We start from the raw sequence: 27,522 nt of genomic DNA, 5'->3' as shown, positions 1-27,522 counted from the left end.
AGGAAATCTTGTGGTTTTGGTTGTTTAGGGGTGCTCTAGTATGAGACATTGGTGAGTTTCATCAACTAATTTCATGGGTTAAGGTAAGGAACCCTCTAACCCTTATAATTTATGAGATTTTGTGAGCCCTAAGTTGATATATGTATGTAATGTGTGTATTAGAGTATTGGGTACGCTTTTGGAACTTGAAATTTTCTGGAGGAATGGTTGGGTAGAGCTTGGAGCAGAGACTTGGTGAGATTTCACAAGTTGAGAGCTTAAATTTAGCTTCTAATAGGTGCGGTTTAAGTTTCATTTAAGTACTGTGTGGTGTGACGAGAATTCCTGGGTTAAATGCTCCTAGGATTAAGTTTAAATTGTGTGTTTGGTTGGAATTGATGTGTATAAATGACATGTTGTAGAGAATAATGATTTGGATATATATTGTGTGATTTTTACATATTTGGTGTGTTGTGAAATTGAGGAATTGGATGATGATAGTATGGGTATATGTATATATATATATATATATTGGATTGATGAATTGGGCCGGAGGCCGTGAATCATGTGCCGGAGGCCGGAAAGAAGTAAGGAAGGTAAGCGGTGTTTGTATGGTGTGATAATATATGAGATTGAATGGATTTTAGATATTCAATGTGTGAATAATTGATATGATTGTTGAGTAATGAGAATTGAGGTTTTGAATATTGGACTAAAAAACTAATTTCTACAACATATCAGATTTTCTGTTTTCTGATATGGATACATACGCGGCTCTAGAAATGCGTACACGGACATTTGCCTCTGCCAAGTGCCTTTGCGTACGCAGACACTGCTTGCATATATAATATGGTCCAAAATCGGTGTATGCGTACACGGGCCTTTTGCATGCGTACGCAGACACTCAGATTTTCAGCTTGTGCATAAGCACACTACATGCATGCGTACGCACACTTTTTAGAATTTAGAATAAAAGTGTTTTTATTACTTTTAACCATTCTCTTGGTCTTCTAAAACTTTATAAACTTCAATACGAGTCTAGAGCCAGTGGAATTGAGGATGGAAGAGTTAGGGATAAAGCTAAATGAGTTGAGTTAGTAAAATTGAGAAAAATGAACAAGAGGTTAAGTGAAAATGATGATGATTATGATATTATTAATGAGAGTGATGATGATTTTGAGATTGATAATGAGAATGATAATGCTTATGAGATTGACCATGATAATGATTATGAGAATGATAATGATTATGAGATTGATCTTGAATATGATCCTAATTGTGATGCACCTACCTGGGTAGATGCAGTGGAGTGATTTCGCTTGCTTCGAAATGTGGTGAGATATACCTGCCTAGGTAGATGCAGTGGCATTGATCCACTTGTTTCGGGTTTGGTTTAAGTCTCCTAGGGTAGATGCAGTGGTTAGCCCCCACTTGCTCCCAGTCGAGAATAATTTGAGATTTGAGATATTATCTGAGTTTCATATTTCCTTGGGTAGATGCAGTGGGTCAGCTCCATTTACTCCAGGTTAAGATCCGAGATTCTGTTGACCATGCGTCGTAAGTGTGGCCGAACACTTAGACCTTTCCAGATGAGCTCTCCCCTATAGATCTTTTTATTTTGAATGATTATGATTTTGAGCTTGGGGATGCGCGCTCGCAGGGACTGTCCAATGTTTAGCTACCAGGACATGTCAGGTTGGCTATATAATCGACAGATGATATCATCAGCTATAGGGCAAGCATACATCATTTGCATATGTTTGATTTATTTGGATTTGCCTACTTATTTTGGTTTGTCTAACTGTATATGCCATACTATGTGACTATGTGCTATTTGCCTTACCTGAATATACTTGTGTATTACTTGTCTACATTGCATGTGTTTGTACAACTGAGAGGTTTCTCATGCTGGTGTCGATTGAGGTTGAGGGCTGTTCTTATTGAAATGAAATGATAAGATGATTGATTAATAATGATAAATATTAAATGAGATTATTTGAGTTTCCTGGGTAGAAACAGTGAAGTGATTTCACTTGCTTCAGGTGAAGATATGATGTATTGATATAGAATTATTGAGACAATAACGGGTGATGGTTCTGTTTATGATTCTGGATTTTGTTATGTTGGAGAGTTGGAAAGTTGGGAAAGATGTGAAAGATAAATTAGATTTAGTATTCCCTTATGACAGTTGCCTATTTATGGATTAGTAAAAACCTAGGATGAATAATTGATGAAAGGAAGTTTATGATACTTAGTGAGTTTTTATTATAGTGCATTGTATTTATTTGATACTTTTACCATACTGGGAACCCATGGGTCGGGGGTTCTCATTCCGTATATATCTCTTGTTTTCCATATGCAGGTCCAGGTGCTCAGAAGTGAGCTGTGGTTCATCTGAGAGATGGCGAAGACCTTTATATTCGCTGCTTTATATTTTGTTTAGAATCTCTCCACCTTTATTTTGAAAAACTTATATTTTGTATTGATCTCCTTTGGGACTTGCCTATAGAGGCCTTTATGTATCATTTGGGAAAGATTAGGAAATACTATTGTCAACTACTTTTATACTGTTGTCAACTACTTTTATACTTTTATACTTTGTGTTATTCTTACTCTTCTTTATGGCTTTATCTTCGTATCGTTTTCGATTCACGCTTTGCCTTCTATTTGTTAATACGTGAGTGTTACGACTTCGCGATTTTATTTTCACTCTCTTTAGGCTTCTTGATTAATATTTTCTTTTCTTTTAATTAAATTAAGTATTATAATCTACTTGAGAGTCATACCACCTTATTATCATTGATTTATGACTCGAGCACAAGAATTTGAATGTTAGGGTATTACAACCGACAATCCCACATTAATCTGGATGCACACTCTAGCATAACGGCCATGTTCTGCTTCTTTTGTTTCCATGTCCACTTTTATGAGTTTGCCAATGGCCGCAACTAGCACTACACCGCTCTCTCTTGGTAGTACCATATGTTCAAGCCTGCAATGCGCACCTAAACAAGTGTTGAGCCAAAGAACTCCTCTCAAGGAGAATCAGGTGACCAAGGCTTGACTGCCAAATAATGTCCTCCTAACCTCCACAGAACACCCAGGGGAATCTTATCTTTATCTTCCATGAGATCAAATTTCACAAGAAAATATCCACAACCAACATCCATGACATCGTATCCGCCTCGCAATCGCCATATGCTCTTAAGACGATGAACCATGGCCGTATAACTTACATGCTTTCCAATCACTTTAATGACAATAGATCCCACATATAGTGTTAAAAGTGCTCTTCTCCCTTCATCCATGAACGTTATAGTTAGTGGGTTTGGATCTCCTTGCTTTTTCCTCACAATAGCTATATTATCCCCATCATGAGCATCATCCATTGTGAAGGGTTTAAGACTAGCCATTCCCACCATCTTATCCCCAGAAGAGACTCTCATCCAGTCATCCCCTTTGAACCCTCCATACCACCAGATGTACTCCTCTCACACTCTCTCCATTTTTACTTCCATCGGTGGAGGTAGCTGCCTCACAGTTTTCCACTCTCACGACCATTCTCATTGTCACTTATACTTTTTTCGCTTGTCTCTATTGGTTCTCCTATTCTCTTTAAAAGCTAATCAAATTTAAATTGCATTAAAGTAGCAATGTCATAATTACTTTAAAAAAATCTCTCTTTTTTTCATTATGTAGGAGTATGGGTGGGATAACCCCAACTTTAGATATTACACATCATAATAATTACGAAAAAATGTTAGATGACTATTAAAATTTATTAATTTTTAGCCAACAGTTATCTAGTAATATTTAAAAGTATGGCCTAACAATATATTATTAGATTATTAGAATAAAAAATTAGACTAATAACTAAAGTACTGGTTAAAAATAATAAATTTTGTTGGACTTTGAACTTTTTTCATACTTACTTACTTGCATTAAATATCCAACCCTTGAACCCAAATGTATATAATGGACATGAGAAAGTCTAGGAGATCAACTATATGTACGGTCAACTTGAATAAATTTTTAAAAATTAAAAAAATCTTATTTTAAAAGAAGTCCCAACAAAAATAAAAATAAAAAAATACCCAAAGAGTCAATCTAATTTCATGCTCACACACATTCACAGTACACAATAGAAAAAATAACCACACAAACCCTTATTTTTCTCTTTATCCACGTCCGCACCCCACCTAACGCCATCGATCACCGCCGCACGTAGTCCCTTTCCTTCCCGAAATCAGCATTGCTGACCGCCATCATACATAGCGTCATCTTCTATTCCCGAAACCAGTGCCCCAACCACCGCAACAAACATGCATCTCTCCATTAGCCAATATAGCACCGCGGGGCACCACCATAAGCTTCCTTTGCATCCGCAGCCGCGTTCACGTCACGCCGTCCCTTTGCAGCCGTGGTAGGAATGTAGCCCCCTGTTGCAATTGTAGCATCACAAACCACCGCTGCACCCTCCTTTCGAGTACACCGCCGACTGCACGCACCAGTATCCCTCCGAGAACAGAGACTTTCCGTTCGCGAAAATACTACCACCACACCCTCCCCTTGCAACCGCATCGTATCATGCCACCGAGGAGGCCTCCACACGTCCGCTTCCATTGTCCTGCCGAGGGTTGCGACAGAATGACTAGTGAGGAAGAAGGAGGTTGCGTCGCTCTTGTTCTTCTTCTTGTAGTTGTTCTTCTTCTTGATTTTGGATGATTTTTTTTATTAGTTTTGGATGTTAAATTTTAGATTTTTTTCTTATATTTTGGATGTTTCTTTTTTTTTGGATTTTGGATGTTTTTTAAATATTTTTAAATGTTTCTTGTTTAATGTTCAGATTTTTTTCAATTTTTTGTTATTTTTTGAATTTTTAAATAATTTTAAATATTTCGTTTTTATTAGGTTTTGGATATTTTTTGTTACGTTTCAAATGTTTCTTTTTATTAAAATTTTTTAAAAGAATTTTAGAATTTTTAAACTGAATTTTTAAAATAATTTTAGATGTCTGTTATTATTTGATTTTAAATATTTGTTTTTAGATTTTGATTTTTTATTAAAATTTAAATATTTTTCATAATAATTTAAATTGACATCCTCTTTAAAAAAAAAGTGGTAATTGATTATGGTGAAAATTTAGGTGCAGTCGACTTCACGTGAAGTTGATAGTTAAGAGCTGTTAGATGAAAATTTAGTCAAATCAATCAAATCATTTAATTAACGACTCTCCACTATCAACTTCACGTGAAATAAAACGACTGTACCTAAGTTTTCACTGTTGATTATAGATTTTTTTTTTTGGTAATTAAAACGGGCCTAAAACCCCAGGTAATTGATTATAGTTGACTGTACCTTTATTACCACCATTGATTGGATAGTGCATGGAAAAAGTCCCCCTCTATCTTTACCTCTCTAGTCTGCTCACATGCAGAAACAATCCCCCACAAAGAAAGCCCTATTGAAAGCCCAATTTAGATGTCCTTAAATTTCATCCAATCAGCAAACATTCTATTTCACAAATAAAAAACGAACAGGGCAGGAAAAAGGAGAGCATTATCGTCTGAAGCAAAGAAGCCTCTGCACCCACTGACGGCAACAGCTCGACAAAGGGCCGACCCCTGTCACAAGTGGAAACGACGCCGCGGTTAACTCACTCAGGTTTGTTTCCCTTTTTTTTTCATCTTTTTTATTTTATTTTTTTTTAAATTGTGTCGTTCCTGGTGCTATGTTCTTGCATTTTATACACCATTGCTATGTTTTTCCTGAATGTGTTGGATGTTAGTGATGCATTGGGCTTGAGGGATTGATAAGTGATTAGAATTCGAAATTGCCAACAAGAAAATTTTCCATGCTTCGCTATAGGTAGGGCTGGTTGATATCTGATTACTCGTTAGTGTGTTAAGCCCGCCAATGGTGAATACTTTTAGGTTGTTGGATTTGATCAGCAGTTGATGATAGATTAGTCGAGGTTTCATATCGTGTGTTACATTGCTTTAGCTTGGATATGAATATCATTATATAAACAGTTACAACTGGGTGCCATTGTTAAGTATTTACCTTGATGTCACAGTGGCAAGTTTCTGCATGTTATTTGGATGTCGTAGTTACGGATATTGGATGTTATTTGTTCATTATGTTTCCATTAGTGTATTTAATGGTGAACCTATTAGTAATTTGAAGATTTTGCTATTTCACATGTATTATTTTAGAAAGCTTCCTGTGCTATTTCACATGCTCCATTATCATGCCACAGATACTAGAACCTTCTTTTTTTCTTTCATATGCCATGCGGCTGCAATGGCGTAACCTAAAACATTTTCAATGGAGTAACCTAAAGCAACCCAAACGAAGCAACAAAGAATATATGTTATTAGTTTGTATTATTTCTTGTAAAAATAAGTTTTCGTTTGTGAGTGATTACTGTTGTTTCTGCAAAGATTTGACTATGTTCTTATTTACCGTTTAACTCCACCCACTTATTTTCGGTTCTGCACCATGAGTTTCGGGTGTTTTGAATGGAATGGGTACCAATGGCTTGGTACATTTGGTGGGCCTTCTTATTGCATTTAGGTTTAACTCTGAGGATTCTATTGTTGATAGATTGTTAAGAAACATGGGGCATGCTCGAACTCTGAATTGAGGCATTTCCTCCACCTAAATCTGTTGTCCTGAAGAATTTTTGGATGGTTGGTTTATGATGAATGGATATATGGGAAACACGCCATAGTTTATTGAAAGAAGTATGAAGTTCTACTAGGTCTAAATATCATTTGAAAGTTTTTGCAGATTGTGAGTGGGTGCAGCACCGAGAAATTTTTGAAGGTTGGGGCTGTTCTCTTCTTCCACTAAGAAGGAGGAATCACGTAGCTTAGCTGTGATGGTTGCAAATCGCTATCTTCCTCCTTGGTTTAGGTGGGTTTGCTGTTTATCTAAGCTTTCTTTCTATTTCTCCTTTGCTTGATAAATGATGTCAATCTGGTTTTTTTCCTTGGATTTCAGTGTTGCTCCAATGATGGACTGGACAGACCATCACTATAGGACTCTTGCACGTCTCATATCAAAACATTCTTGGCTTTACACAGAAATGCTTGCAGCTGAAACAATTGTTTATCAAAAGGGAAATCTGGTAAGTTTATAAAGATAAGTCCTGGGTCCCTCCTAGCATGAATAACAAGTTATCATAATTTCTAAGGGGAAAGGTCTCTTGAAATCTTAAGATATTACCTACGCAGACAAATTTCTTTATCTTGAACATGCCTCATCATACAAGACCTATTCAGATTTGAAGCATAATTGACACATAGGCCCATTCTATGTTGCCCTAAATTGTGACTGTTCTTACTTCTTAGTGTTTGGACCCATGACCTTCAATTGTTTCTGTCACAAGGTAACAATCTTACTAGTGTGTCTGGGGTTCACTCTCTTCCTTATTTTAAAATTAACTGATTATTTAAGTTCTTATGGTGGCATGAGGTGAAAATTGGACGTAACATCGCACTAAGCTCTCGAGATTTAAGTATTCTTGTTTAAATTGCCGAGTAATAGAGAGATAGATGGAGATGACCATAGGATTCAAGTTAGGTGGTCACTGTGGAAGAGTGTTTGGGGTTTTGTTGCGATAAAAAAGTGCCACTAAAGCTTATTGGTAAATTTTACCACACAACTATTAGACTGGCAAAGTTGTATGAGACTAAATGTTAGACGGTAAAATGCCAATAGGAACTTAAGCTTAAGTAATTATTAATGAATGCATTAGAATCTCATGTTAAGTGGTTTAAACATGTTGGAGAAAGCTTCAAGAGGCTCTAGTTAGAAGAGTGGATAAGATACTGCAATGAGATAAAATATAAATGTTTTAAACATGTATGTGATCTGTGATAGGCCATTATGTTGTTGCTGCAATGAAATAAAATATATTGCTTACCCAGTATGGATTGTTTTTTCTAGTTGAAGGCTTTGATTATATCTGTGCTGTGGGCATATATGTGTGTATATGAACACAAACTAACAAAAGGGTGTTGAATAAATTGGTGCTGAAAAACCATTGATTCTTTTTATATGTTGTCAGGACAGGTTCTTGGCATATTCTCCAGATCAACATCCAATTGTGCTGCAAATTGGAGGAAGTAATTTGGATAATTTAGCAAAAGCAACCGAACTTGCTAGTGCTTATTGCTATGATGAGATCAACTTCAAGTCTGTTCTTATCACCTTAAATCTCAGAGCTTTATTGTTGTCTTTATCTCTAACAAAATGAATTTATTACTTTCAATGCATATCAGTTGTGGATGCCCTAGTCCAAGAGTAGCTGGGCGTGGATGCTTTGGTGTACGTCTTATGCTTGACCCAAAGGTTAGAAAAATCATCCTTGATTAAGGTTACATATAAACATCTTTGTCTTATCTGCATTAATATAGAAATTTAATGCATACAAGGAAAGTTTGTTGCTGAGGCTATTTCAGTAATGGCTGCCAATACAAATGTACCAGTTACTGTCAAGTGTCGAATCGGCGTGGACAATCATGATTCTTACAATGAGTTGTGTAAGGTCCTTCTTTGTTCATTTTTCTCTATTCATATTGAAAGAATGAAATGTTATGAATTTTTGAAACAGAATTCATCATAGTGAAGGGAAGGTTGCCCCTGTTCAGTGTCAAGGCATGGCAAAACCGCAAAAGCCATTTTGTTGTGGTTATTTGCATTAATGCATTTTGATCCTCCATTGAGCCTACTTTCCAAGTTATTAGATTTATGTTAGTATGGCTGCACTGTTTTCAATCTGCTGCATTTTATAAGCATTTTAAATTATGCTGTGCTAAAACATGTGTTGCTTTTGTCCAATTGATTAGGTACATGGGGAATTCTATCTTTTTCACCCTTATTTTGATAAGTAGGTACATTGGGGATTCTTATCCTCGCAAAACCCTTGGATTTACTACTATAACATTGAAATTACTATTTATTAATTGAAAGCAAATAGTGACCTTCTGCTAGGATCTTAGAATGAAGATATCATGTTTGTTTCCGTAACAATCAGGTTGCAGTTAGTAGCTAACTGTTAATGGAAAAACAAATAACATATCTAGAGAATGTATGATTATTAAGTATTTAGCAGGAAACATTTTTATGTAGTAAAGGAACTTACGAGCATCAGTGTTTTCCCCATTTGCGAATACCAATGAAAATAAGGACTTAAGTTATCATATATTTCTATGTCTTATATAAGTTTTGAAAAGATTTCCCCCCTCTTTTATAGAAAAATAATTTTATTGAAAGGAAAGAGGGAAAGTACAGGCAAAAGGCAAATAAGAATGCTCCATAGCAGAAGCAAACCAGATTAAGGGGAAAAGTTGAAAAGAGCATCAACATGCCTATTCTCTAAAGTGTGACCTGGCAACTCCTTTTAAGTATTTATTATCAAAGCACCATATAGAGGTCAAGAACAGAGTCTTATTAAATTGATTGCCATAGAAACATCTTATAATATATATCATGAGGGAAGCACATTGATTATTTCTCTTTGCATCAATAAATACCAAATCTGTTGTTGAATCCTATAATCACAGTTGCAATTATTCCCAAAAGAATCATATTCTACTCCTCGACTTCTCAGCTGTCACCAAATTGTGATGCCACCAACCTATACAAATAATAGGAAACTGAAAATGAAGCAGGGTTGCAAAACTTAGAAGCTGATGTCAGTTCTGCATAAACCTCTTTTTAGGTCATAATTCTTATTACACAAATAAATGACAAGGAGAAATATTTTTACACAATTGTCCCTGGCATTGAAGCTTGCTTGCTGTTGCACTAGCCCTTGTTGGTTAATATAATAATGACTTCCTAATCTATTTTGTCAAGGAGAAATCCTTAATTAATGATTTCTTTGAATTATTTTTGTCTTTCTTTCTTGAGATGTAGGAATTCAATGACTGTTTTCCTTGACTTTGGTTGTTGTAATGAGATTGATATTTTCTGGATGCAATAAAACCTTATTGGAATTCTATCCTACATTAATATGGATGTGATTTATATGTCAGTTTTTATACCTTAGTTTTGTGTTCAGTTTTAATTGTAGTAAACAGTGTTCCGAGGTCTTTTATGGCTATCTCTTCTGGTTTATTTTAAATTTGGTGTGTTATAAATCTGTTCCACACATTCCATGGTAAATCTATATTATCTACTTTCTTTAGATATCTTTAGCTAGTGTGTGGTTTGTCCCAAAACTTTGGACTTACTTTGTCCTGTTCTATTTTTCTTGGCTTTGGGAAAAGGGTAGAAGTGAAATCATTGTGACATGTCATTACATGGCACTATTGTTTACTTCAGTTGGAGCATAATTTTCATATATATAGCAACAGAATTTTCCACTACCAAGTCTTGTATAATATGTATACACGTTTGGCATCTTTGTGCTGTGAAGATTATAACCCTTTTGTACGAAGTATGCTTGATTTATTGGAGGGATAATTATTTTATTTTTTTGCTATTATTTTTGTAAATTGAAGTGGATATATATATATATATTCTTCCTTTTTTTTGTTTATACAAAACCCTTCATTCTTTTATTATCAGAATACAAAGTTATATACTTGCCTTTGTTATTCAGGCTGTGTATTGACATTTTATGTTGCCACTTTTGTTTCTTATCAGGTGATTTCATTTACAAGGTTTCTTCTTTATCACCTGCTAAGCACTTCATAATTCACTCAAGGAAAGCACTACTTAATGGCATCACCCCTGCTGAAAATCGGAGTATTCCTCCATTGAAGTATGTGTCAGGAATTTGAGTTTTATAGTCTAGTATATTATTTAATTAGAGAGATAATGTATCATATTTTTCCAATGCAGATATGAATACTTTTATGGTCTCTTACGGGACTTTCCTGATTTAACATTTACAATTAATGGTGGCATTGCTAGTATTGATGAGGTGAGTTTTGGCCCATATTTCATGTGATTGAGACTTGGTATCCAATGATAGTAAGTTTGTGATAAAGAATATATTTAATATTCTCTTAATCTCTTCTTTTATGACCATATCAAGTATGTCATCCATATTTGAAGTGCACATTCATTTTATTTATGTGTGGGATAAACAGAAGTACTATGCTATACCCTGTAATATTTTAACAGTAATTTTGTTTTGTTTTTGTTTGGTATCTACAAGCTTTGGTGTGTTTTTATTTCAAGTTGGTTATATTGGTTTAGCATGCCTCACCTTTTTGTCTTCCTTTTGGGCTGGATTAGATTTATTGAGATTTGGACTTTTATCTAGTGCATTGCTTTGCCAACAGGCGATACAGTTTGTCTTGGCATTGCTTTTTTTTATATTTTCCAACTTTTGATGGGACTGGTTGAGTGGAGTAATTTTCCAAATTTATTGTTTGGCAAATACATTAGTAGATGATGAACTAATAGAGTGAGTTAGAGTTAGTTATAAGATTAGAGCCAGCTAGGATAGGACAGCTGTAAGGTTGTTGCAGCTATCATAACTTACTTATGTATGAAAGACTATTCTGCTCTTTGGACTAGCTTATGTAGCAAGCTATGCTTCTTTATATATATACACACAGATTAGCGTTAAACTTATACAAATTACACATTTCTGAACTTCTTTGTTTCTCTCTGAAATCTTTCTTCTCTCAAATTATAATATGGTATCAGTGGTATTATGTTAGCACATAATCCAGCTTTACACAATATAGGACGAAACACATGACATGAATCTCTTCTTTATGATAGAGAGAGTTATGGAGGCAAGCTGCTAGTTTCACACATTCCCAATAAGGAACAGCTAACAATCTAAGATGTTCTTATTAAAGCCGTGTCTAAAGCAAAGTTTTTGAACCTAAGGGTTATTTGTTTCTATCTGAATTCTCTCTTCTTTCAAACAGTAATATGGACAATTAACAGTAATATGGACAGATCCATTTATGTGGGTGTGGGGGCAAGTGCCCCCACTACAATTTGAAATTTTATTGAATAGTATATAATAATAATATTTATTTGCTCCTATTAAATTATTAAATTTGACCCCACAATAATTTTTTGTTCAACTTTCGACACTTGATAGCAAATTTGAAAACTTCATATTAGATTTCCATTATAATGATCAATTTTCAAATTTAAATAAAACTGGTGTTTTTTCTTAGAAATCGACTCGAACGAATATTATCTATCCATTTGTGTTTCTTCTTTTAAAATTAGCTTTAATTTTTTTCATAATAACACACTAATTGAATGAACTTTTTCAACTATGAATATCATCGAGAGCTAATTTGTATGAAAGTTGAGTTTTAAATGATTGTTTAATGAGATATACAAAAAAAAGACATTTTAATTATATTGTCAAGGTTTTAAAATATGAAATATAAAAAATTGAATTTTAAATTATATGTTATTATTTAAATTACTATTTTAGTATTTTAATTTGTAATTAGATATTTTGAAACCTAATCATATTTTACAATAACAAAATATAATTATAACAACAATTATGCTACGCATACATAAAATAATCACTTGTACAGAATAAATCTTAAAATACAAATTTTAAAATACAAAATACACATTAAAAATAAGTTAAATGATATATGTATTTATATACAAATTTATAGTAGATAATTTGATAACTAATTTTTTATGTAAATGTAATATTTTTATTATAAAAATTATTATAATGTTATATATATTTTGTCCCCACTATCAAAATTTTCTAGATCCGTCAGTGGGTCTGCTATATTATCTTTGGGCCCTATCACAAACCATCACTATAGACATGAAGCCGTTTAAAATACTCTTCAAGCTTTCAGGTTCTATCCTTGAATAACCTAAATCAGGTTCTATAGTCTTTCCTCATAATGATGTTAAAAAGTGCATGGCAATACCCTTTATAGCATGGTGGAGATCTAATAATCTCCATTTGAAAGAAATGGTGTTATGAATTTCATGTGGTAGATAATGACTATCTCTTCATGGTTCTATTTACTCATTGTAGATCATAGCCAAAATAGCAGTCTTATTGACATTCTGATGACTTCAGAAAATGGGTATATGATTCTTTTCTTTTTTGGCGATTCATCTCATAAATTCATTTGTGAACCTGTTTTGTATTTGCAATTCTTACTAACCTGAGTTTGATAGTCAACATCCATGGCAAGTAGAATCTCCATTGAAGTTCCTTCACAATTCACATGTGAAATCCAAGTTATGTGTTACATGTGTTCTGAATCTTCCACTGTTAATCAATATGCACCTTTTTTTCTGCTCTCCACAACTTCTTTGTTCACATTGGCAGATGCTGCTTCTGTCTCTTCCCCCTCTCTTGTTACCTCTTATGGTTGCAATTTGCAAACCTTTACTTATTGGTTAACCCTCTTTCTCTTGTGCTCCATTTATGGTTTCTCTTCTTGCTTATACAAATCTCAAACTTGTTTTACACGTGTTTCCTTTGTTTGCAAGTGCTACAGTCTATGTGATATTGTTCAATCAATGAAAATTGAGTATCTCTGGATAGATTAAATATATTTTTATGTTTTAACATTTAAATGGTTAATATTATAATAGTGGAATACAATAATAAAGATGAAATTGCATTAGCTAAAATTTGTGGACACCATTTTCATATTATTTACTTCTTCATGAGTTTGATTTACGTTTTTCATGCTATTCCCCGTCTTCCTCTTTTTTTTATAGATGGCATGATATGCTGGTGAGTGTTGTAGCTTTGAAATTGTTCTTTTAATGGATACATATTGCTTTTATTAAAGGAAAAAGTTAGATATTGTCATTCTGCTTCTTTCTGTTCCTTTACTTGGCAACTTTGATTGTAGATCAATTCAGCTCGAATGGCTGGGGCCCATGGTGTTATGGTTGGACGAGCAGCATACAACAAGTAAGTCTCAAATACCAAATCTCTCTGCCCCAACCTCCTTTTTCACACTTTGACTGTGTGAAATCTAAAACAAAAAGTATCTAGCTCTGTTATATCTGGCTCTGCTTTTCAATAAACGAGAAGGGGAATCAGCCCTTCCATTCAATTTCCTGTAAAAGTGATTTTGACATTTTAGGTTAAAAATGATGAATGCCCATTGTAATTCTTAAGTTGGATAAAACCTTGAAGTAAGTTATCATCTTATTAGTCCAACTGCATTGTTCTTCCACTTGAGCACTTTGTGTTAGAGTAAGCTGTTTTAGTTTTGGACATAAGTTAACATTCAAATTTTTAACAAAATGCATAAAATTGTTTTACATAAATTTTATGTTATGAAAGAAACCTGATATTTCTGCAATGGCCTATTAATGGTTAAAACTAGGAGTGCTAGGTGAGCTGGTGCAGCTGTGGTCTATTACCTGGTGCATGGTTCTTTTTGTCACCATTAATGCGTAACAATCAGAAATTATTTTTATGCATGCTGTGTGCACATGAACGCAAACAATGTATCTAAAACAATATTATTTCGTGAAAACTTGGATGTTATATACATCTTCATTGCGGGTTAGATAAGATTTTCCCAGCTATGCATATTTTTGGAATTAACTTCCTAGAAATATAAGCCCTAAAGTCTAGCTACTTGAAAGGTTTCTTGTGCTAACGTGTTTTCAACCAAATGCTCTTCCGGCTTAAGAGTTTGATGAAGGACATACTTGAGATGTTATGCTGAGACTTAATTGTATGTAATAAATAGTAGTGACAGGGATCCAACTCCTGTCGAGTCAGTTGTTTGCCACTATTTTGTCATGTTAATTACCTTTGTACTAATTCCCCTAAGTGTTAAGTTTTTTGGTTGAAGACTTTAAGTGACTTTATTTCTCTAATAAGATTTCACTATTGGGTGGACTTCATGATGTTTATATGAATTGATACTCAGTAGCTTGAATAACCATCATTGGTAATCTCTGCAGCCCTTGGCACCTTTTGGGACACATTGATACTGCAGTCTATGGTGCATCAAGAAGTAGTCTTACACGTCGACAGGTTCGGTTAGAGTCTTTTGGCTTTGAATGTATTCAGAGGCTTGAATTATTGATCTATATTTTGGAATGACGTAGGGTATATCTTGCTTTGTTTTGATTTTCTTTCTCCCTCTCATTTCATCAAGGTCCTTGAGAAATATCAAGTGTATGGGGACTCGGTATTGATGAAATATGGTCTTGGGCCTACTCTGCGGGATATAACGAAGGTGGGCATAGCGCGAATAATCCTCAGTAGATGATTTTCAAAATTTGTTCTTGTATAATGCCCGTCATTCAATGAACGTTTCTTGACAGAAATGTAATTTTAATAGCAAGCTGATATGTGATGAAGGCATGGATTTCAATTCTCTTAAATATACTTGTAATGTAATTATAATTTGGTATACATGGTTCAATGCCTGGAATGATCCTCTTTCCTCCCTCCACTTGCAGGAAGCAAGTTATATATCTATTTAATGTGATTGATTTTCGGACTTTCTGCTTCCAATATATATTTTACTATTATCATATGATCATCTGTTACTTTTTCTGCAGCCTTTGCTTGGTTTCTTTCATTCTGAGCCTGGGAATGGACTTTGGAAACGCAAAGCAGATGCTGCCATCCAAACTTGCTCGGTATATTACTTTTAAAACCCTATATTTTTAGTACCTAGAGCTGCGTCACTAAAGTAATATGATTTTAGATGAGGTTATCAACATCCACTGTTAAAAAAAGACTTTGATAACCAAGCAAGTCTCCAAGTCTTCTTAATTTCATCGATTATATACGGGTATGATATTGTGGTGTTGCACAAAGCATACTCCTAAATATTGTAAGGAGACAGGTTATCTGTGGAACTAACAACAGAAGAATGTGCTTATCGTGTTTATAAAAAACTTATTAAATGGTTTATGAAATTGTTGTGTTGACATCTTGTGGGCAAGTTAATTCAAAATTTGGCTTATGTTTTACATCATAATTTGCTGTAATTGTTCTTTTATGATTCATTTATTGAATTGCTTACTTTGAATGCTTACTGAGTTCCTTGAACTTTGTAGACAATCAAAGCACTTTTGGACGAAACCTTGGCAGTAATTCCTGATTCAGTCTTAGACTCGCCTCTTGCTGAATCGTCATGCGGCCGTGGATATCTTTTTGCTAACATGGACAGCTTGTTGCCTCCTCCATACATAAGAAGAGAAGAGGACGATACTATGTTAACCTAGGTTCATGTAAACTCTACACACCCAAGTCTTGAGCGGCCATTTCAGTTAAACTCACATGCACTCATTGCCAGTTTGAGTAGTGATTGATAGATCTCACTCTTATGTTAAAACATGAATGAAATTATAAACCATATGTTATCTACTATATGTAGTTGACATAAATGGTAATCTATTTGATGTAAAAACTTTTAGCTGAAGCTGGGGCATTGAATTTATAAATTATACGGCGTTCTTTTGCTTGCTTATTTTATTTGAGTATTTGTCCATATTGGTTCCTAAAAAATTTCGGATCAGACATTTTAGTCCTTAACAAACAAAAATTAATTACTTGGATAGTTTCCAACATTTAATTCCGTTAGTCAATTAGGTTTCTAGCCCAGTTTGCTTCGTCAAGTTTAGCTGGAAATGTCCTATGTATTGTGTTAACTTGTCACGTCACACGATTAATGCCATGTGGACAAAAGGGACAAATTGGTCCTTGGTCTCCTTTGTGCAAAACGAAGCCGTTTTATGGATGTACCTTATCCATTTTATAGATGTACCCTACGTTGCGTTTTGGAAATTGACCCTTCGTATGGGAGATTCCTCACATTCACTCCAAAAATGAAATTACGAATGACTCTTTTCCCTGCTAGGTTTTACGAGGAAAACCATTCTCTTCATGTGACGATTGTCATCCCTGTCAAGAACTTCACCATCTTCACCAGCCTGACCTGCATTAATGTTATTTTGGGAGTGATCGACATAGCAAGTCAACAGTTGCAAGTTCATGCTGTTCATGATTGTGTCTATGTCGTCTTTGACCGGGGATAAGCATTTTGCATTTATTGATCGATTATTGTTAGGTTGTCCTTATGAAGAGCATTGTTGTGTTTATTGAATATTTTGTTTGAGTGAATATCAGGAATGGAAATTACTTAGTAATGTGTATATTTTGTATGAGTGGCTCTGGTATGCATGCATAAATATAGGAGAAGTGGTTGGTATGAAAGTATTTAAAATAGGGATAATGATTTGTTGTAGAAAAGTTAGATAATGCATACTTAGAATTTTAGTAAGCTGAGTTTGACTGTGTTGTTAATTTCATAATTTGTCATTTACATACATAAATGGCTGAGCTTGTAGTTCCTGTATTTCAATGCGGTGGTAGTTTTGTTGAGGACAACAGAGGAGTACTTCATTACATAAATGGTAGTGTCAAGAAGTGGTCCCCTGGATGTTGATTTGGTGAACTATTTTGACTTGAAAAAGTTGTTTGAAAAGCTTGGTTATCATGCTTACAAAGAGATGTATTGGTATGACCCAAAAGCTAGTAACTTTGAATGTGGACTTCATTACCTCTTATGCTTGCTTTGTCTGTATTTTGGTTGTCTGTTATATAGAATTTTGGAGGGATGGAAGAAGGTGAGATGCTAAAGGATCAAATTAGGTTGAGTTAAAATTTCGAACCCTTACTTACCCCACTTTGTTTATGGCTTAATTATGGTTGTAAAGAAGGTTAAAATTTGAATCTGTTGTCGAAAGTTCTAAGATCGTCTCTGGCTTTTCCGAGACATTATATGTTAGTTATGTGGGCACCGTTACCATGCTGAGAACCTCTGGTTCTCACCCCATATAATATTTGTAGTTTTCAGATGCAGGACATGAGACATTCTGAAAGCTTCTGAAGTGAAGAACTCTTGCCTTATGGGTTTCTATTTTGGTTTTGATATATATATATATATTGCATAGAACATGTTATGTCCCTCTTAGAGGTTGATTTGAAGAAACAGGTTCTGTAAGCTATCTTTTGGACCTTTTGGGTTTATCTTGTATATATTTATGTAAATATCCAGCCAACCATGGTTTCGCAAGTTGAGCCTAGAGTTTGAATATTTGTATTTTTGACACTCCCTTTTTATTATTCATATACATATATCCTACGTTTCTTCGTACGCAAGTTTCTCGTTGACGTGAGCGTTACGATTTTTGTTTTAGACTTTCCTTTAAAGGCTTCTAGCTATAAAATTTCTTTCAACTATTATTATATATATTTTTACTTTTAGAGGTTGTAATACCTTGTCACCTCAGTCTTATGACTTAAGCATAAGACTTTATGTGGTAGGGTGTTATAATATTTTTTAAGACCGGATCTCGAAGAAGATGATTGGCAGTGCTAAGACGATGGATTGACTCTATCATTTTAAGGATATTTCAGAGGATAGTTCTATGCTTATAAAGGACCAAATAATGCTCTGACACAATAGATTAGGACACTCTTATTTTTCATATCTCAAACATTTGTTTCCAAGATTGTTTAAGAATATTAATTCTTCCTTACTTAAATGTGAAAGTTGTATTCGTGCAAAAAATCATAAAATTCTTTATTACTCTCAACCTTATCATACATCTAAACCTTTCCAAGTAATTCATAGTAATTTATGAGGTCCATCGAAAATAACTCAATTTAAAAAAAAAAATGGTTTGTAACTTTTATCGATAACCACACACATGTTGAATCTACCTTATACATAAAAAATCTGAAGTTTTTAAAAATTTTCAGTATTTTTCAACACAATACTATCAAAAATATTATATCGCATATCAAGAGTTTTGCACATATCTTGGATAATTTTAATATTTAAATTATAAATTTTTTAATTTAAAAAATTTAAATCTATAATATATAAGATATTTAACTGCCTTTTCAGATTAGATCTAATGTTTTTTTATCTGATATAAAAATGGTTGTTAGACGATTTCTCTTTAAGAAAGTTCATTCTTCTGTCTAAAAAAAATCCATTCTGCACAATGCTACAAAGTACAAACCCTATGCTCATGAGGGAGCAAGCAGATTGAACCTTACTGCCACATCGTAAAAGAAAAAACTAAGATTGATGTATTGAAATCACATCTAATAAAATCAGAAAACCAAATAGCTAATATTTTCCGCTTTTTATTTTTAATATGGAGGAAGGGTTGGGGTGTAACAGCATTATGGAGAATAGGAGTATTTTTTCTGCATGTGGTGTTAGGAGGTTGAAATCGGACCGAGCGATTTAGAGTAAAGAACTCGGACGGTCCGATTAGAGGAGATCCACAGAAAAATAATTTTTTTATAAAACTCGGACGGTCCGTTTTAATTTTAAAAAAAAAAAACCTAAAAACGGAGGGTCCGTTTTGTTCTAAAGGAAAAATTAAAAAAAACACAAATGGAAAACGGAGGGTCCGTTTTCAGTTTTTTTAAAAAAAAAAAAAACTGTACACGGAGGGTCCGATTTCATGTTAAATAAATAAAAAAAAAAACAAAAACTAATCGGACGGTCCGATTTGTGATTAACGAATTTTTTAACAAAGAACTCGGACGGTCCGATTTCTCCCTGTCCCACACTTGTGTCTAACACCTGTATACACCATAATCAAGCACAACTCACACACTCTTCCAATATAAAAAAAAATTAGCCAATATTTTCACATTAGCACTAGCTCTAGGACCATTTACTTTGTTTCATCACTTTCATTACAATGTTTCATGACAAGATCCCAATTTGAAAGAAGATCCCACGTTGCTTTAATGTTGATTATTGATAACTGGAGGTAGAATGTTGATGAGCTTAAACTTAGCGACTTGTATTATAAGCCAGAACTTGAGCAAGTGCGTGATCTGAACAAGTTAATTTTTTTTTTTTTTTATAGAGATCTGACCGAGTTAAAATTGCTTAGCTGGATGATTAATTTAGTTAGTTATCGTTAGCTTTCAGGCTGTTAGAAGTTCTAACTGAAAAATTCATTTCTGCTATTCAATCAATGAATAGAGATTTCTCCTCCGATTCAATTCATCTAGGATCATAAATAACTAATCAAAGCACTTGTGCCAATGTCAAACGCAAACTAATAAGAGTCCAAGGCATAAACTGATAATTATTCAACAGTAACACGATTATAGGACATTAATACTCCACTAAAAAGAATGCAAACCTAGATAATGAAATGTTCTGGTTCGTTCAAAGCAAGCTACTAAATAGGCTTCATTACAAGTTATTCCCGCAATAATTCAAATGGCTCCACTACTAGCCATATAAGGTAAATTTCTAACTCTGAATCCATAATAACTTAACCAACATGATCAGTGCTGAAAGATCTGATTTAGTAACTATTCGCAATATCTAGCAGAGAGGAATAAGTTCCGAGGAGTCCACAAATGATTCCCGCTCCTGAAATGATGATGCTCAAGGCAACCTGAAAGAACCAGCAACACAAGTCTTGAGTTCTATGGAATGAATAGGAAATTTTTTCAAAACAGCTTTTTTAATGTATGAGCTCACAATAGTTAACAATTCCACGCGGTCCAACAGCCAAAAAAGCTTTGAAATCAGTAGTGTACCAAAATTATCTTAAAAGTTTCATATTATTACAAACTTACGTATGAAAGAAAATATAAAATTAACAGTGAAAGATCATGTACTGGAAAAAAGAATAAAAAATAACTTATTTTGGTTTGATTTTCCAAACAAATAAAACATTTTGGATTTAGTGGTCGATTAATTTAATTTTTTTTTCATATGTAATTTTGTCCACTGACATTCATTCATGGCAACTATTTTAGCTTCATAATCTTCCAAAGATGATTATTAATTTTGGTACTTCAATGTTGAAACTATTCAATTAATATAAAACACGAATGCGATAGATATAAGGAAAATTGACAGATAATACTGAAAGCTTACATGCATTTCGTATTGACTTAATTAGAAAGTATTATTGTTCAATACTAACATTAGTCTATAAGTTATAATCATGTGAGAGTGGAATTTAGATTTTTTATTAAATTAATAATTTCATCACACCTATGGCCAAAATATGAATAAAGGACTAGAGAGTAATTATGAAATCAGAAACGTACTTACCTGCATCTTTGTAGCTTTCTTGCCCACAATTTTCAGAAAGCAAAGACTAGGCATTATCACTGACTGAAAAATTTTGCATACAAATATTATATGTTGTTCAATGGGGATTCCTTATAAGAAACTGAAACAAGAACAATAAGGGAAAGCAGAATGGAGTATGGACAAATCTACCTCATCCCAATCATTCCTTGTACAGCTTTTCATTTTTAGTGATTTTCAATAAATTTTTTTAGCGGCTCTAGGTTTGCTTTAAAAAAATAAGATGAGATGCAGCCATGTAGGTATGAATATAAGGCACATACATTAAACATACAACAAAATTTAGTTATAGGATACGAATAGCATGCTAACACACCATTAAAATGGTATCCTCAATTTCAAGGACAATTATGCACATGAGTATTTCTCTAATCAATTAAAGTCAGTATTTTATGGTTGATGTATGTAAATAAAAATTGTAAGAAACAAAAAATGACAGAAAAGGGATTAAAGAATCATGAATTATATCCACCAAAACAATCTTAACAGAATCATGACTTCTAAATTCCTTCCACGACAGTTGAACTTTTATTTGCGGTTTGAATCATAGATGTTATTAAAATATTTGTATGAATATAAGTAGCTGAAGGGAGTGCTTACCACAAGTATGCTGAAGAGAGAACCAATTAAAGACATCACAAGCCCTGAAATTGTAATGAAAGGATATTAGAGTTAGACTTGTTTAATTTTGTAACATGTATTACCACTTTAATACAAAATTTCATCATTAAAAAGATTTAGATGTATGATTATTGACTATTAAGCACCTTAAATTAGCAAGAGCAGTAAGAGCTTAGTAGATAAGGTACTGATCAATGACAGAAGAAGAACATGGCACACAAAGTTGCTTACTTCCACATTTCTTGCAATATTTACAATTTAAAAAGTACAAAATAAGTGTGAATTAGTGAAAGCAATCAATGTCAACGTCCTCCCAATGCAAGTTTAAGTTTTGAACTTCAACATAAAATATGTTTACTACACAATGATTTGAAACCATTTTTTAGACGATGGCATTGAAAAGTAGCTCTGGCCCGGAGGTAATTATCCATAACCTTCACGATTCTTTTCATTTCAAATTGACTCTTCAACTTTCAACCCTATCAGAACTATTCATAGTGGACACCTGACTGCTACACTTTCTATCAAGCCAAGGTTGTAGAGCCTGTCGGCTGTTGGTTACCGTTGGACCAGCTAATCACTATAAACATTTCACCAGTGATTTTTGCATATGCCTGTGTATACTATCTTTTGTTCCGACTTCCCGGCTACACATTGCTTATTAGGGGGTTGCAAACAGGGCCAAGTTGCTAACATACTGTAAAGTTTTGTTATCTTGCATGTTTGCAGTATGCCTCAAGTCCAAGTGTATATCTTTCCTATGGGGTTGCAATGCAAATGGAGGCCGACTTCAAGGGTTTCTGGTGATCCCTTATTTTGATTTTGAAGCTTCTATCAACATTATTTCTCCTTTAGGACCTCCTTCAATCCCAATCATATTTTGAGTCTTGTCAATTATACATGTAATAATTAGATATACAGGATGCACAACTCAAATACAGGAGCAAGTTAGGCTAGATTTGCGCCATGTAATAATTACCAATTGTTTTTATCTCCAATAACCTTTTACAGCTTTGAACATCAGAAAATAATATTCACTTTCTGTTACATTTCCAACTGTCTTATTTTTTCATGTCTAGGTCAAGCTACTATGTGGAAACCGGAAAGCAAGCTTCCCTTGCTTGTTCCATGGTTGCACTAGATAAATATAAAGATCCTACCAAGCTTAGGGAATTTTAAAGTGGATACGTTACTCAACTTATATAGTAGGAGTCGAGAAGAGAGCTCCAGTTGTAAATCCAACTAGGTATGTGCAAGCTAGTGAAACAAGTGATCTTGTGAGTTGGACTGGTGGTGATTGAATACGAGAAAAGATGGAATAGAAAAGTAAGGGAATTCACTCTGAAGATAAAGCTGTTAGTTATGCACTCACGCTCACTCCCTTCATGTCTAGTGCTGTTTTTTACATTGAATTGTCTAGAAGATATTAAAAACTGCTGAAATGACAGTTGTTACAATATGACAAATCATCCATTTTGGTTCAAAATATGCCAGGGAGATAAATGAAGAAACTAAACCAGTTTGGATGTGGTTCATGATTTGGAAACAAAATAACACAAAAAGAAAGGTTGGCATCAGAATACTGCACATATGATTATGAAATTATATCATAATATGGAATGAATGAATGAATGAATGAATAGGTCTAGAAGATATTAAAAACTGCTGAAATGACAGTTGTTACAATATGACAAATCATCCATTTTGGTTCAAAATATGCCAGGGAGATAAATGAAGAAACTAAACCAGTTTGGATGTGGTTCATGATTTGGAAACAAAATAACACAAAAAGAAAGGTTGGCATCAGAATACTGCACATATGATTATGAAATTATATCATAATATGGAATGAATGAATGAATGAATAGGTCTATAGCCCAGAGTTTATATTTCAGAGACAGCCTCAGACTTACCAAAAAATGGAATCAGAAATGCAGCACAAACCGTAGATGCAACCAGTGCAGATCTAAGAAGAATGTAGCACCAGTAAGTTCTAGAAATTCTTTCGGGCAGCAACTCCTCTAGACTCCTTGCCAGTGGATTCATCAACAGAGCATATTTGTTAAATATTAAGGAAAAAAAGTTAAATATAATTATTGATGAATTTGATAAATCAACCTACGCATTTTGTACTTCCATAAACAAAATTATAGCCAAAAGGATATTTAGTAAATGGGTTAATTACCTGAAAGAAGAGTAAAGAAACATGAAATTAGAGACTTAAAAAAACATCTTAGGTAGATTGAAGCTATTAAAAAGTAACAATTAGAGACCGAAAAAGTATCAAACTAACTGTTGTCCATAATGCAACTTTGGAAGCAAATGCACCCTTTGGCATATTCAATGTTATCTGGGACAAAATGCTGTCACCAAACATGAAGTATCCCATGACTGCAACACCTCCATATATCAAAACGCACAAAATAAAACTGCATGCAGAAAAATGAGTTGAGGAATCAGAATGTAGAAATTACACATTATTTTCTAGTGATAAAAGGAGTTAGGTACCATACCATGTTATTAATGCCTTGGGGTATTGTGATTTATCCGCCATGGACTGGTATATATTTGGAAAAACGGAATGTCCTGCAAAGCAAAAGCCATAGATACCAATGGCGAATGGCAGGCCGCTCCATCTCACCACTTCACCAGTGTGATGGAATCCAACATTATCAATTGTCCCAACACAAAAAACACAGATCACAATCAATATTGTTGCAACAACCCCTCCAGCTGCAGATTGTCATAATAAGTTCAAGTTACAACAGATTCTTTAAATTGAAAACAAGGAATTTTCTTAAGACCTTGGGGAACCTGATAGATAAGAGATTAAGCGAAGATCCTTCAACCAAACCGTAGGAAGAATAAGAAGTGCGGTCAAAATTCCGAACAAGTGCACAGAGTCTAACTTGAGACCTCCCCAATCTATGGAAGTTCCCGGAAACACACTACTAAGGTTATCTCCTTCCAAGATAATGAATTCCACACAGTATGACTGCAATCATGAAAAGAGATCTTAGGCATAAGGTCCAGAGGAACAGAACACAGGTATTTCAAAGGAAATGAAAGACATTGTTGCCACTCACATATAATTCAGTGTACAAAACGATCTGCAAGAAAATATATCAAAAGCAATAACATCAGTATATATTGATTAGTAAAACCACCAATTCAAGCTTCTAAGCACCCTTTTTCACTTCTACAGCAAAGAATTCGGATATAGAGAAAAAAGAGATAGGAATATTCTTATACACATTTTGAGGCCCTTAATAATTTATAAAACCCAAGATAAAAACTGAAGCAAAACCATTTAGGATCATGATAAAAATAAATAAATAAATACATAAAAAAAGAACTACAATATTCATATATCAAGAGAAAAGCAGCATTTCAAGTCCATGCATCCAATAATTAGAGATGTGAAGTAACGAGAATTGCACAACAATTTTCAATCAAGTTAACTTTTAGTAATGAAAAAACAGAAGACTCACTGATACAGCAATACGGCCATATCTCCCAAATGCAGCTTCTCCTATATCCGGGTAGGTAATGATTCCTTCTTTACTTTCAAAGCAGCGTCTCAAAAGGGTGGCCGTATAACAGCATACAATGGCAAAAAAAAGCATCACCACCATACTGGCCCACCCTGCTTGTCTCACAGTATATGGTGTAGATAGAAGACCAACTCCACACATAACATTAATCCCTGCCAGGTACAGAATCACATTATAAAACAGTCACATAGAATTAGAAAACTAGGATCAGTGTTTGATATTTGAAAACAAAATTCATAGAATCTGTCAGCATTTCTGCAAACAGACAAACCAACTTTTTAAATTCCAATTTATAATTAAGCAGTAAAATTTAGGAAAAAATGCTCGGACATGAAACAAATATAGAGCCAGAGACACTGAAAATTTGTGTCCCCTCTGTCCATGCTACTACCAAATGCAGCCTAACTACTCATTAAAGCTGTATATATTTCTCTTCACTTCATTGATAGGTTACTTATTACAATTATAACCACTCTAAGGATAGTGATATGCACTAACTTTTTGGAATGAGCCACCTCAAATGGCCAACTTTTTCTTACTGAAAGGAAAAAAAAATTCTAAATTGCATAATTGGGGAATGTCTTTGCCAGTATTTGAATCTAACATATTTTATAGATAAACATGCAAAAACCAAGCTTAATGTTTAAAAATAAAAAAATTGCAGCAGATAAAGATGAAATAGTATACCATTGAAAATTGTTTGAGTTAAGCTGCATCCATAACCAATAGGCAATTCTCCAGTAACATGCCTTTGAATTGAAGCTTTCTCCCACCATGTTGATGATCGAGTGATGCCTTCATGACCTGACAGTAAAGGAGTCTTTCCATCTATCTCCAAGTTGCTCTTTGAACGCGCGAAACTCGAATAAAGAAAACTCGGCCCTCGTAGAAATGATTCGAAATTCGGTGCTGCAGCAATGGTATAAGAATCTGTAGTCTCTCTATCAAAAGTAAGGGGATGAAAAACAATAACACAAGAATAGTTAATGTTTGATCCAATTAACAAAAAACGCCATATAACAGAAAGTACCAACAAAGCTTACTAAAAAATCCTAGAAAACCAAAAATACATCTACCTCTTTACAAAACCACTCACCTACAGAGGTCATTTCATATGGAATCTTCACTCACTACAAGAATTTCAATAACCCTCACCATATTTTAGCTATAAGCCAGGGCAAAACTTAATATGACGCTCTAATTATTGGAAATTTGACTATGGACTTGTTTTGGTATCCCATACCAATTCGTTGCGCATCAAATTTTTACATACACAGTGGAGCAATAAAAGGAACGAGTTTGTGCATGTTGAAGATGCTAGGGATTAAAACAGCATAAAATAAAAATGAAATAATAAACAGAAAATTACACGAATTTCGATATTATAATGAAAAAAAGAATTAATTTCTCAAAATCAGTCAAGCACCAAAACCAAAACAAAAGGACAGTGTAAATTGCTTTGAAAACGGAGGTGGGACCATCCAAAGTATACAATAATTCCGAATAAAAGAAAATTGCAGAAACTAATACGGGATGAGTCACGTAAGAGATACTGTGTTGAACAAAATCACCGAAAGAAGAAGAAGAAGAAGAATACAAAACCTTATCATGAAATGCTAATTGGAATCAAAACAAAAAGGATAGTGAAGAAGATGAAGAGGAAGAGAGGATGATATCATACTTGTAACTTTGAGGCCACTGCTGAGAAGTGAATGATTCAGGTTGATGTCCTCTGCGATGACGATTCCCATCGTCGTCGTCGTCGTCGTCGTCGTCACTGCCACTCCCACTGCTGCTTTCGCTCTCGAACTTGACAGCTTCAATGTCTTCAGGTTCAGCTTCTTCATTCTGTTCGAACATAAACTCCTCACAGTCCTTCTCTTTCTCGCTCTTCTTGTTCCTGTTTTCGTTGTTGTCGTTACTCGCCATTCTAACCAGAAGACTCAAGACCCCTTTTTCTTCAGAGCACAAGACTTAAGCAGAGAAAACACACTGTGTATATATATGCATTTTTATTATGTGTTATTCCCTTATGGGTAACGTGGTACGTTAGAATTTGTGTTATTGGTGAGTTGTTTATGAACCATGATGATGATGCATACACACTGAACAAAACTTTTGAAGAATAAAATGTTATTGAGTGGCTGTAATTGGGTTATAAGTTAAAACTGGGACTGGGACATGACTAGTAAGTAGCGTGTGACAAGTGAATGACGATGGTAGAAAGTTCCAGTAGGATGGAGATGAAAACC

The 27,522-nt window shown here is 34.2% G+C and overlaps 2 protein-coding genes across 3 annotated transcripts; one reads left to right on the top strand and one right to left on the bottom strand.

Annotated features, from left to right (window-relative positions):
• The first annotated feature begins 5,473 nt into the window (after positions 1-5,473).
• LOC107474524 (uncharacterized) lies at positions 5,474-16,403 on the top strand. The gene is made up of 13 exons (XM_016094149.3): positions 5,474-5,643; positions 6,772-6,897; positions 6,985-7,111; positions 8,054-8,181; positions 8,268-8,337; positions 8,426-8,528; positions 10,639-10,756; positions 10,837-10,918; positions 13,821-13,882; positions 14,893-14,965; positions 15,090-15,170; positions 15,499-15,579; positions 16,003-16,403. The coding sequence occupies exons 2-13, from the start codon at positions 6,863-6,865 to the stop codon at positions 16,168-16,170; spliced, it is 1,128 nt and encodes a 375-aa protein (XP_015949635.1). The 5' UTR covers positions 5,474-5,643; positions 6,772-6,862; the 3' UTR covers positions 16,171-16,403.
• Positions 16,404-20,004: 3,601 nt separating this feature from the next.
• On the bottom strand, positions 20,005-27,394 carry LOC107474523 (amino acid transporter AVT1A). 2 transcript variants are annotated; one of them, XM_052257436.1, is made up of 12 exons: positions 26,952-27,394; positions 25,958-26,211; positions 25,208-25,422; positions 24,803-24,826; positions 24,531-24,711; positions 24,230-24,449; positions 24,010-24,145; positions 23,884-23,901; positions 23,630-23,777; positions 21,696-21,739; positions 21,053-21,119; positions 20,005-20,388 (listed from the first exon to the last, which is right to left on the bottom strand). In XM_052257436.1, the coding sequence occupies exons 1-12, from the start codon at positions 27,197-27,199 to the stop codon at positions 20,303-20,305; spliced, it is 1,641 nt and encodes a 546-aa protein (XP_052113396.1). In that variant the 5' UTR covers positions 27,200-27,394; the 3' UTR covers positions 20,005-20,302. The 2 variants fall into 2 exon arrangements, with proteins under 2 accessions (XP_052113396.1, XP_052113395.1); XM_052257435.1 differs by having other exon boundaries at positions 21,057-21,119; positions 26,952-27,391.
• Between the last annotated feature and the right edge of the window lie 128 nt (positions 27,395-27,522).

This window comes from Arachis duranensis, chromosome 2 (genome assembly GCF_000817695.3).
Source record: "Arachis duranensis cultivar V14167 chromosome 2, aradu.V14167.gnm2.J7QH, whole genome shotgun sequence".
NCBI classification, from domain to species: Eukaryota; Viridiplantae; Streptophyta; class Magnoliopsida; order Fabales; family Fabaceae; genus Arachis; species Arachis duranensis.
This window is presented reverse-complemented; position numbering and strand designations above follow the sequence as displayed.

Bases quoted from the DNA above. Each gene is read 5' to 3' on its own strand.
- LOC107474524 (XM_016094149.3), top strand. From the start codon at position 6,863: ATGGTTGCAAATCGCTATCTTCCTCCTTGGTTTAG. The intron at 7,112-8,053 runs GTAAGTTTATAA...ATATGTTGTCAG, and splicing joins TTTATCAAAAGGGAAATCTG to GACAGGTTCTTGGCATATTC. The intron at 15,580-16,002 runs GTATATTACTTT...TGAACTTTGTAG, and splicing joins CTGCCATCCAAACTTGCTCG to ACAATCAAAGCACTTTTGGA.
- LOC107474523 (XM_052257435.1), bottom strand. From the start codon at position 27,199: ATGGCGAGTAACGACAACAACGAAAACAGGAACAAGAAGAGCGAGAAA. The intron at 21,120-21,695 runs GTAAGCACTCCC...AAAATTTTTCAG, and splicing joins CTCTCTTCAGCATACTTGTG to TCAGTGATAATGCCTAGTCT. The intron at 20,389-21,056 runs GTAAGTACGTTT...TGGTTCTTTCAG, and splicing joins AGAAAGCTACAAAGATGCAG to GTTGCCTTGAGCATCATCAT.